The following is an 11,824-nucleotide window of genomic DNA, read 5'->3' on the forward strand; positions in this document are numbered from 1 at the left end:
GCCTTGGTCTCTTTTGGTTCTTCTTAATGAGTTACTTTCCCCAGGCTAAGGAAGTTTTCAGCCATCCTCTCTGGAAGTAAGTTTTCTGTCCCTTTCTTTTCTCCTTCTGGGACCCCTGTGATGTGAATATTAGTTCCCTTGGTATTATCCCTTAAGTCTCTTAAGCTATTTTCACTTTTTTTCATTTTTTGCTGCTGTGACTGGGTGAGTTCCACTGCTCCGTCTTTAAGTTCACGGATCCTCTCTTCACTCCATCTTGTCTGCTACTGAACCCCCCGCATATTTTTTTCAGTTCAGTTGTATTTTTCAGCTCTTTGGAATTTTCTTATATTTCCTTTCTCTGTTGAATTTCTCACTTATATCCATTTTCACCCTGAGTTTGGGCAGTGTCTTTATGACCATTCCTTTGTACTCCATATTGTTTGGTTAATATTTTTTCTCTGAGGTTTCATCTTGTTCTTTCACTTAGAACATATTCCTCTATTTCTTCATTCTTCTTGACTTTCTGTATGGGTTTCTATATATTAAATGAAACAGTTACCCCTCTCAGTCTTGAAGGGGTGGCCTCCTGTAGATGAACTTTACTGGTCAGGCCTGCCCTAGCTCTTGGCTGTGTCTCAAACCCTCATGATTGCCCAGACAGTGTATCTTATTTTTAACAACTGACAATAGCTGAAGGAGGCTGGGCCAGTCAGTGACCCAAAGGGGAAGAGCTTAGCGCCTAGCTAGATGCTCAGGCAGCAGCTTTTTCAAAAATGCAAAAGTATACCATCCTGTGGGATGGCAAGCATTAACCCTGCTGGCCCCAGAACAAGACAATCTGGGGGTGTGCCATGGGCAGCGGTTGTAAAGACCAGGGCTCCAGATGAGTGTGCATATTCCTTTCTGGGGGACAGCAGGGAGCTGTCTCAAGACAGAAAGGGGTGGAGGGGACGATGATGGCATCCCTCAGCCCGCGTTCCCTGAAAATACCTTCTGGCTTCTTGTGTGTGCCTGACCTGAAGTTTGTCCCCGTGACACAAGCTCCAGGACTAGCAAGGGGGCCTCTTTCATGGAAAGACAAGGGGTATGTTCCTGTCTGCCCTCCATGCAGTTCCCTGGAATTGGTAGCCTGCCGAGAGCTGTTTCTCTGCTTGTTTGCAGTCCCTTGATATGCGAATAAGCCTCTTTCACAGAAAGATGGAGCTCCTGGGTCTGGGTGGGGGGCGGGGGGGGGGGGTGGGGGGGGCTAGGTTTTAAGAACTCTGACCTCATCCGTTTTAATCCTGCGGGCCTCTGAGTTTAAGCCTCCCTGGCCACCGGAGCCAGGCACTGTAGAGGTGTTCCCTGTCTGCAGCCATGAAAACCAGGGGCCCAGAGAAGAGTGTAAGCGTCTCTCCGCAAGATACCAGTTTGCAGGAGCAAGGCGGAAGGAGAGCGCAAAGACTGTGCTCCGCGGCCCTCCTGCCCTGAGCGCAGCTCCACGGGCCCTGGAAGTGTGTCACCCAGGAAGCCAGCGCCCAGCCTGAAGCACCTACACAAACACATAAGCCTCTTCTCAGAAACACGGGGGGGGGGGGGGGGGGGGGGGTTGTTTCTAGCTGCTCTCGGTGCAGTATCCTGCCAGCAGGGCTCTGCCAAGAGCTCCTGTCTGCTTGTTACACTTGTTACAGCCTCATGGCAGCCAGGATCGCAAGTCCTCCAGATATGGATGGGGGGTCCCGTCTGGAGATACGGGTGCTCCCGACCGCAGCTGGGGGACAGTGCGAAGACAGCACTCAGTGGCTGGGGTGGAAACACAGTACACACCAGGGGGGAAAAAAAAGAAGAAGAAATTAAAAAGAAAAGGAAAAAAAGATGGTTAACACCCCCCCCCCCCCCGCAAACTGGCTTTCATCAAGCCCTGGGAGAGCAGGGATGAGCGAGCCCAGACTGGGGAATAGAGATGGTGCCCGCTAGTGTCAGCGAGGCTGAGGAGAAATGGGAGTATGGCAACCTCCTTCCCTGGAGAGATCCCAGTGGGCCCTTGCCCCTCGGCCCCATGCTTTGGAATTAGGAAATGAGCCTCTGTTACATGAAGTCTGGGTGCTTTACAAGGGGCTGCTTCTGTGCTGGGCCCTGGGAAGGGTGAGTCTACTCAGACGTAGTTTATGAGCTTTTCTTTCCTTAGTTTACCATAGCCCCATAGGTCTTGTGGGCGGGAGCCCCACTGGTCTTGAAAGCCAAGTGTTTTGAGGGCTCATTTCTCAGGTACTGGTATTTATAGTTGGGGTGTCCAGTGTATGGTGCAAAGCCCTTTGCTCCTCAGGGAGAAACTCTGGGTTTTGAGTTTTCTTCCAGCTGTGGGGTATCATACCTGGAGTGGAGTTTATGGCAAGACTGCTCAGCCTTTCCTGCCTGCTTGCATATGCTTTCTGTCTCAGTTGGAGACAAGTAGGGGTCAGTCCACCAATTGTAGGTTTTTTTGTCCCAAAGGAAATTGTTCTATACATTGCTATAGATTTGTTGTCTCCGTGGGAGGAGGTGAGTTCAGGACCCTCCTATGTCATCATCTTGAACTGGAACCCCAAACTTTATTCTCACTTGTTCACATAACAGAGAACATTCTAGATGAGCATCCAAGGGATAAAGTAGCTTAGCTTATTATGGCTTCATTTTTTTAAAAAGATTTTAAAAATTGGGGCGCCTGGGTCACTCAGTCATTAAGCGTCTACCGTCGGCTCAGGTCACGATCCCAGGGTCCTGCTCAGCAGGAAGCCTGCTTCTCCTTCTCCCACTCCCCCTCCCCCTGCTTGTGTTCCCTTTCTTGCTGTCTCTCTCTGTCAAATAAAAAGTAAATAAATACATCTTTTAAAAAAAGATTTTTAAAAAATTTATTTGAGAAAGAGAGCAGGAGCAAGACGGGAGAAGCAGACCCCCCCCCATACACACTGAGCAGGGAGCCCAATGTGGGGGAATCCCTCAGACCCAGGAATCATGACCTGAGCCAAAGGCAGTCACTAAACTGACTGAGCCACCCAGGCACCCCATGGCTTACTCATTTTTTAACTTGTTACTCCTAGTTTATATGGCATTTTTAAAATAATTCTGAAATAGTTATGTGAATAAAAATTATTTTGTTTACAATTTTAGATATACAGAGAAGTTGCCAAGAAAATGTAGAGAAAGTCTCTGTGTAAGTAAGGTTCACCCAGATCTCCCTAACATTTTCTGTAACTATGACACATTTACCAAATGCAAGAAATAGAATCTTCTCATCTAAATTACAGACTTTACCAGTTTTTCCACAAATGTCCTTTTTCTGTTCCAGGAACCAATCCAAGCCACCACATTGAATTTAATGAAATATATTTTGAAGAAGCTTGTGTTAGCATCGTATTTACTGACAGTTGTTAATACCGTGACTAAAAACTCATCATTAGCTTCATGCTTATTTTGGACTGCCTTTTAGATTACCATATTGCATATTGCTTTTGATTCAAATTTTTGCTAACTCTAGAGACTTACTTCAGAGGAAGATTCAAAACCAGTGAAATCAAGGTAATCATCTCTAGGATTCCATTGCAGTTTTAATAAGGGGGGAAGCACAAGAAGTGCTTGGGGGGGAGAGGACATTATATTGTCTCAGTACCTAGAGTAAGACGGCAAAATAATTGGTGAAAAAAGAGAAAGTTTTAGGTGTTATTGCCAGAAGTTCAGTCTGAAAGTAAGACCAACCCACTCTCCGTCAGTCAGTCAAGGTTTTACACGAGGCAGGCACTGAGGAGATGAAAGAAATAAGAATGTTCCAAAGTGGGTGACGCACGTGCCCGATTTGGGTTCGTTATCACTTCCTAGAAGTACACGGCCTAAGGTTGAGCAGGTCCTACAAAGTAGTGTAAATTCTGGATGTTTCTACTTTAGAAGGAAAAACGGGCCCGTTGGCCTCATGTCTGCCACTCTGCCACATTGGGTTGCAAAAATAACTCTTGGTCACCTCGAGTTGGCAGAAGACCTTAGTCCCTTGCCATATAATATTTTAACTTTTGTTTGAAATACCGAATACCCCATGAAGAAATTTTTCCTGACTTGAAAAATCAAGATTATTTTCTTTGAAATGGCATTTAGTTTTATTTTATTTTTACATACTTGTTTATTGAAGTGATCTCTGCACCCAGGGTGGGGCTTGAGTTCACGATCCCGAGATGGAGAGTTGTGCGCTCCTCTGACTGAGCCAGCCAGGCACCCCTGAAATGGCCTTTTAGCATTCCCGTAGTGGCCCCGGCACTTGGCACCCTCGCAGGTTTTTGCAACGTGAAGCACCGTGCAGATGCTTGACTTGAGCCCCGGGGGAAATCCTGAAGCTCCACTGCTTCGAAACTGGAGTTGTAGGAGCCGGCCGGGCCAGAAGTACAGTCGAGTACCCCTAGCCTGGTCGCTTGAATGGCCCGAAGGTATCAAGCTGTAAGTTAAAATAACCTGATCCCTCCTCACCACTTTCTCTCACACTTATGCTGTGAGCTGTTGCTGCTGTTGTTGTTTTTGAAGGTTTATAGTTTTAGATTTTGCATTGAGGTCTATAATCCTTTTTTTCTAAGTTTGTGTTTATTTATTTGACAGAAAGAGAGACAGCGAGAGAGGGAACACAAGCAGGGGGAGTGGGGGAGGGACAAGCAGGCTTCCCACCGAGCAGGGAGCCTGATATGGGGCTGGATCCCAGGACCCTGGAATCATGACCTGAGCTGAAGGCAGACACTTAATGACTGAGCCACCCAGGTGCCCCCTGTGGGCCTTTTTTTTTTTTCTTCCTTCCTTTCTTTCTTTCTTTCTTTCTTTCTTTATTTCTTTATTTCTCTTTCCTTCTTTCCTTCCTTCCTTCCTTCCTTCCTTCCTTCCTTCCTCCTTTCTTTCTGTCTTTAAGATTTTATTTATTTATTTGACAGAGAGAGAGAGACCTCAAGTAGGTAGAGAGGCAGGGAGAAGGGGAAGCTTAACCCACTGAGCTCCCAGGTGCCCCTTGTGGGCCATTTTTTGACCACTCTTTGAATGGGTCTTGTGCACTGGCCGCTCTCAGATAAATCCATTCCTCAGGCACTTTGTCACAGGAGGAGTCCCACTCAGTCCCAGCACAGTGGTGTATATACTACACTCTTATGTGAAATCTCCCCTTGCCTTGGGGCTGGAAATGCCTCTGACATGAAGGTAGGCGGCCAGGTGTATGATCCGCGCTTCTCTTCTGTCCGCCCACAGGATCCTTTACTTCCTTCTCTTTCCCCTCCTTCCCCTCAGCCCCTGGTGTCCTCAGGGGTGGATTGGACCCGTGCGAGGAAGGAGCATTAGGGGTGGAGGTGGGGGTTGATGGTGGAGAAGGTCTTCTCCCTCCCAGGACACGTGTAATTCAGGACTGCACGCCGGAGTCGGGTCTGGTGCGTCTTGCATTCTTCTCTGACGAGTGGCCTGGGCCGCCCATGCCTCTTCTCCCACCCAGACCCTGTGCATCCCGTGACCTCTGTCCATCCACCTTGGAATCACATCACACTTTCAGACAGTGTTGTTGGGCAAAATTCCATCGTCTTATAGGAGCCTGTGTGAGAAACACGTATCTTTTTTGGTTATTCTGTGCCTTTCACACTCTCTACCACCCAGCTTCAGGAGACAGATGCCAAGCACTCCAATGGCTCTCTCGAAGGCTCCTTGCTCACTTGGTATAAAGGATTCAGTGTCTCCCCTCTTCCATCACGGCAGGAGTGGAAGGTGGAGATGCCGAGCACATGCGGAGCTCTCCAAAGTCTCACTTTTCACTTTCATCTCCTTTATATCCTTGGGGTGGAAAGAGCTATTTGGTCTCCCCCTTTGCACATACTGAGTCTGGCACCTTGCTTTTGAAGCACGGGGTCACCTGGTACTTACTGTCTTTTACCATCAGCTTTAGGACAAAAGAGAAGCCGGACACAGGACAAAGTTCCAATTCAACATCTTCTCAGTATCTTCGACGTGGTCATCTCTTCTGGTCACTTGTTCCTAGAGTAAATGTGTTTTAATGTTCTCTCAAATTTATACTCCTTAAGAGTCATTTGTCGAAAGGAATGAGTAAATTGGAAGTTAAGAACTGTATTGTATGTATATTTTTTCTTTTTAAATAAAATCCCTGTCATTTATTTCCCTGGTCGATATAGGTATGCATGCAAAACTTAGTGACTATAGAATTTTTCCTTGGAAAATAAAAATAGAAACGGTCTGCCTTCAAGCACTCTGCCTGCTACAATGTGTCCTCTCTGGTGTAACCTAAAGATCACTTCTGAAGTGTGAGCCAAGAGAGTGAAGTTAGGTTCCAGTTGCCCTGGATTCTGGATTCACGAAGTTAATCACTGAGTAATAATCTTTTAAAATTCAGTGGTTGTAAGATTGGTAAATGCTGCACACTTAAGAAGTCGTTGAAGAGGACTTTTCCCTTGATATGAATGCTTTGTCCAGGTTACTATTTAGCAATATGAAGTAATTGCCTCTTATCGTAAGCTTCATCTCAGATCCTACAGCAGAGAGTAATGACCGATTGATGTGACTTAATAACCAAAACTGGATCCTACCTTCCTCCTCTAAATAAAAGAAACTAAAAACCAGACAGACATGAAGTAATCCACCATCCTTTTTTTGTTATTAAGTATACAGAAAGAACATGAAAATCCTTGAGAGACTGTGTCTAGAATTTGTTACATGTGAACGCGAAGTTGATTTTGTCCCTGCTCATTAGTGGGCAGCTTGTTTTGGCAATAAGTCACCGAGAATGATCACTGTCCATCTGTTTCCGGTCCAGGGTCCTTGCACTGGGAATCAGCAGAGCCTGGCCCACAGCAGGCTGTGGGATGCTGTTGTGGGCTTTCTTCACGTATTTGCCCACATGCAGATGAAGCTGTCTCAGGTAAATCCTCCAGCCTAAATGACAAATACTGTAATCATTGGCAAACTCAACATGCTCACCTTTGTTTGACGATGATCTTTCTTGGATCACTTCTTTATACATCTTTTACTCTCTACATATTTCTTAAAGATTTTATTTATTTTAGAGAGAGTGGTGTGGCGGGAGGGGGAGCAGAGGGAGAGAGAGATTTGCAAGCAGACTCCGTGCTGAGTGCAGAGCCCAATGGGGGGCTTGATCTCATGACCCTGAGATCACGACCTCAGCCGTAATCAAGATTCAGATGCTTAACCAACTGAGCCACCTAAGCACCCCTCTTTTACTCTATATTTTAAAGAGTTTTTAATTCAAGTATTTTATGCAAACTAAGAATAGGTGGGAGCCATTATTCAAATTGGAGAACAAAAGATATTAAGGAGTTTAATTTAATGAAGAAATAACACAGTGTAGTCCTCAAACATGGGACATTTTACAGTCCTTCGGAGACCCATAGACTTCTTAGTGATTATTCACTAGAATTTTCCTCCTCCATCCAGGTGACTGAAAAAGGATTTGTCATGTGTAAATCCCTTGTTAAAGAGAAGCAGTTTCCTTGCTGAGTCATAAATGAGCAGCTGTTCTCAGTAGATGAGATTCACTCATCAACAAGACATTTAATTTTGTGAAAGTCAGAGAAAAACTTCGTAAGAATAAGCACATAAAGAAGAGATTTACAGAAAAGAGTAGATAAGTCTCTTTGATGCGGTGAACTTTGATGACAGGTCCTGAGATCTGACACACCTGTCAGGGTGCGGGTGTTTGCCCGGTGTCAGAGGAAAGACTGCTGGATTTAAGGCCAGACCATTGCCGGTCCTGCCGTGTTTTCATTCACGTGTCCCTACAGTATGCCTGCACCAGCTCCCTTTCCTCCTGTGAAGTAGGGACATTTACACACACACACACACACAGACACACACACACACACCACCAGTGGCTACAAGCAGGAGCATGTCAAAGCCAGGCATTGGTTAAAGTGGTGAGGACAGGTTTTCATCAGCAATAACGATCACAGTAGGGAAATGTACAGGGATGAGTGGGTGGGGGCAGTAGAGGTAGGAAGGGAGAGATCACAAAGGTTTGGTCAGTGTAGATACGATTAGGCCAGCTGTGTCCACAGGCTGGCAATTACTGAAGTTCAGCTCCTACCCTCATACAGAGACGGGAGATGAGACCGGTCCCCCCGTGTCAGCAGGCACACACAGGACAATTTTTTGTTTGTTTTTTAAGCAGCCTTGAGTTTTCCCATGCAGTCCCTCTAAGGTGGGCTAGGACCATCCTAGGGGATGCAGCCTTAAGTTGGTAGAAACTCTATTAGTTATTATTCTGTTCAAGTCTTTGAGCCCCAGATTACACCCTGGTTGAAAAGAGGACTCAGAAGAGCCTGACTTGAGTTTTGTCAATATCTAATTATTGGTGACTTCCACCAAATAAGGAAATAACATGATTCTTTCATCTCACCACTAGTGGCATTTTACTAAATAAAGGAAACCAACATGAGCCAAATTTATACACTTTCAAGAGAGTTCTCATTCTAGTGTAGTTCCATCATTTTATTAACATGTGGTGCTACCTAGTAGTCATCCAGTTTGTAGACCTAGCCAAGGGAACACTATTTACAAAGTCTCATTCTTCCAGCCTTCTATTTCGCAAAATCTAAATGAATAAAATGACTGCCTTTTATAATTTTTTTAAAAAGAAACAAAGCATAGTTTCAAATTAAAAGACAATTTGGTGATTCATAATGTCCTAACGCTGATGTAAGTACATTGTGTTTCAAGATGCAAAATCTAAGCAATTGATGTTTGGACACAGCATATCTTTGTAAAAGAATTTTTTTCGTGGCAAAAAATCAAAAGCAAACACTAACAAACAAAAAAACTCAGAAAATCTTAACCAGAGAAATATCAGGGTTTTGAATAAAATTGGTAAATAAGATACATCATACATTGTTCATACAGGTGTTACTTGGTTACATTTTTGTCAGATTGATGTAAATTTACGTCATATCACTGTTTCGCCTGTTTTTCCTGAATAAGTTAATTCTTACAAAACATATAGCATTTTTGTGTAATAAGTTAGGAAGAAGGAAAAACAAATTCAGTCTTCAAGTAAAAGAAAGACTTCTGATGGTGGAGGCACCTGAGTCTTGCATGTTGCTGGAGAATTTGCTGCTGCTTTCATCCCTCTGTTAGACTTACTCATTGTCCTCACACATACTTTAATAAAATGAGATACAATTAGTAGTAAATACTAATTCTGAAGTGCATCTCTTTGCAATAAGCTACATGCTTACACTTGGCCTTTCTTTTATTCTGTGATCCCGGAAAGTGTTTACGATGGGTGAAGCAGTACTCTTTGTGAGAATAAGTATGCCCTTCCTGCTACATAATTTTCTCATATTATCTCAAATGCAGAAATATGCTATGTATTTTATATCTATGATGCATTATGTGTTCTATGTTAATATAACCTATGTTAATGTTTTCAGGATTCCAGTCAAATTGAACTCTTAAAAGAATTAATGGATCTTCAGAAGGATATGGTAGTCATGTTGCTGTCCATGTTAGAAGGTAATCTTGATTTATATTTTCAAGTACCCGTTATCCTTTTATTTCAAGGATCAATAGGTGCTTGCTTGTGAAGTCCGCCTGCCACAGAGAATAAAATATCAACACTGAGATATGACAGATACCGTGGATTTATCGCTGGCTTTATTACTGTTTTCTCCAAGTTATCTTTTTTTTTTAATATTTATTTATTTATTTAACAGACAGAGATTACAAGTAGGCAGAGAGGCAGGCAGACAGAGAGAGGAGAAAGCAGGCTCCCTGCTGAGCAGAGAACCCGATGTGGGGCTCCATCCCAGGACCCTGGGATCATGACCTGAGCTGAAGGCAGAGGCTTAACCCACTGAGCCACCCAGGCGCCCCTCCAAGTTATCTTTTTAAAAAGAGATAACTTGCTTATCTCGGTTTATACAGCAGTGGGATGAAACCAGTAGTAATGTTTAGGGACACTTCTCCTGAAGAATACACTCTCTAGACATAGTACATAACGATCTTATTCATTTGTTAGTCTGTGATCAGTGGGGACTACGGGCATTTGAATAACTCCAGCTGTGTAAACCACTGCATTGAGCTGGCTACACTGTGACTCTCGGGGGGTTATTCACATCCTGCAGGAGGAGGAGGACAGAGGCCATCGGCCCGCACAGCAGCCTCTGGTGGCAGTCTCGTGCTCCCACCATGGGCCTCCCTCAGCACTCATCTCGTCTTTTCTCTTTCCAGCTTGTCTTTCTCTGCTCCTGCATTTCTCTTCTGTGTCACACAGTAATAAGCATGGTGGTCAAGAGCTTGGGTTCAAATCCCCAGTTCCCTACTTCCTAGTGCTTAGTGCAACCTGTGCACTAGTTCCTTCTCCACTTCCTCCCCCGCGAATTGGAGGTGATGACAGAGGGAATGTGAGAAGTCCATGAAATCACGTGACTAGGACCAAAGCCATTAAAAAACCATTTGCTTTTGTTGCCTATCCTTCTTTCTCGAATCCCTCCTAATTTCTCTCTGGTTCTTAGTCTGTTGTGCTTTGCATAACTACAGGAGGCATGCCGTGTGCTAGAACTTCAAAGATGCAGAAACCCTTAGGTGGCAGTCATTATATAGCCTCAGAGTGCAGGACGCTTTACTATGACGTCACATCAAATTCAAGTCTGGACGACAGTAATGACAAGCAGAATAATAGAGGAGCAGCAGTGATTGCCCCCGTGACAACGTAAATTCACCCGCTCTCACGTGTCAGCTCATCTAATCCTCATGCCAGGGTGACGAGTTTGATACTATCATTATCGTTATTTTGCACATGAGGAAACTGAGGCACCGACATCTGCCCAGTTGCTCAGCTAGTAGATGGTGGAGCCTGGATTCAAACCCAACAGTGTGGCTCCCGAGCCCACACTCATAACCACGGTGTTCACTGCGGCACGAGGGGACGCCAGCAGACTTCACCACGTGTCTTTGTTCTGTTTCGGTCTTGATGTCACACTGCACATTCTGTTCGAGGAATAAGAGCATTCTGTGACTCTATAATTTAGGATACTATCTAATTTTCTCAAGCTTATCAGTGATCTCCCATTTTCTGACAATAAATATTCTGGACCATGAAGAAACGCAGGGAGAGGGCTTTACATTGTAAACCAGAAAGAGCATATCATTTGCTTTCAGAGGATCTGTTTGAAGTCCTGGCACTCGCCCCCACTTATCCTGTCACAAAGGGCACATTGATTTAGCCTTGCTAAACTTCACTTTCCTCAGTAGTAAAATCAGAATTAATAAAAAAAAAAAAAAAGTACCCGCCTTACAGACCTTTGAACATTAAATAGGCTATTGTCTTCAAGTAGAGATTTTTCAGTCCTTTTTTTTTTTTTTAAGATTTTATTTATTTATTTGACAGAGATAGCAAGAGAGGGAACACAAGCAGGGGGAGTGGGAGAGGGAGAAGCAGGCTTCCTGCTGAGCAGAAAGCCCCATGCGGGGCTCGATCCCAGGACTCTAACATCATGACCTGAGCCTAAGGCAGAGGCTTAATCCTCTGAGCCACCCAGGTGCCCCCTTCCAGTGATTTTTCAATCTTAAAAAAGCCGTCCAGATGCTCATCTTTATTATTAACATGAAACTGGACTTCAGTTTCTGACTTTAGGATATAAATGTTTCCTCCATTTTCTCTATTCGAGAACATGTTGCTTCCTTGATCGATTTGAAGGAAAAAAAAAACAGCTTTTGTTCAAATATTGCTGTATTCCTGTTAGTCTAACCACTTTGCAAATACGGTTTTGCATGTGTTTATGTAATCCCTTCTTTAAACTAGAGTTTGCAAATCACTCTCCCTCTTTTCCTGAACCTTCATGCAGTGGAAGAT

At 44.3% G+C, this 11,824-nt stretch overlaps 1 protein-coding gene across 12 annotated transcripts in view; it reads left to right on the forward strand.

Annotated features, from left to right (window-relative positions):
- Positions 1-11,824, forward strand: part of RYR2 (ryanodine receptor 2) — a 749,188-nt gene that overhangs the window by 693,212 nt on the left and 44,152 nt on the right. For all 12 annotated transcript variants that reach the window (XM_046026812.1, XM_046026816.1, XM_046026818.1 and 9 more), the window contains 2 exons: positions 6,773-6,877; positions 9,402-9,483. In XM_046026812.1, coding sequence (XP_045882768.1) covers positions 6,773-6,877; positions 9,402-9,483 — 187 coding nt within the window. The remainder of the gene's footprint in view (positions 1-6,772; positions 6,878-9,401; positions 9,484-11,824) is intronic.

The sequence above is a fragment of the Meles meles genome, chromosome 13 (assembly GCF_922984935.1).
Source record: "Meles meles chromosome 13, mMelMel3.1 paternal haplotype, whole genome shotgun sequence".
Lineage (NCBI taxonomy): Eukaryota > Metazoa > Chordata > Mammalia > Carnivora > Mustelidae > Meles > Meles meles.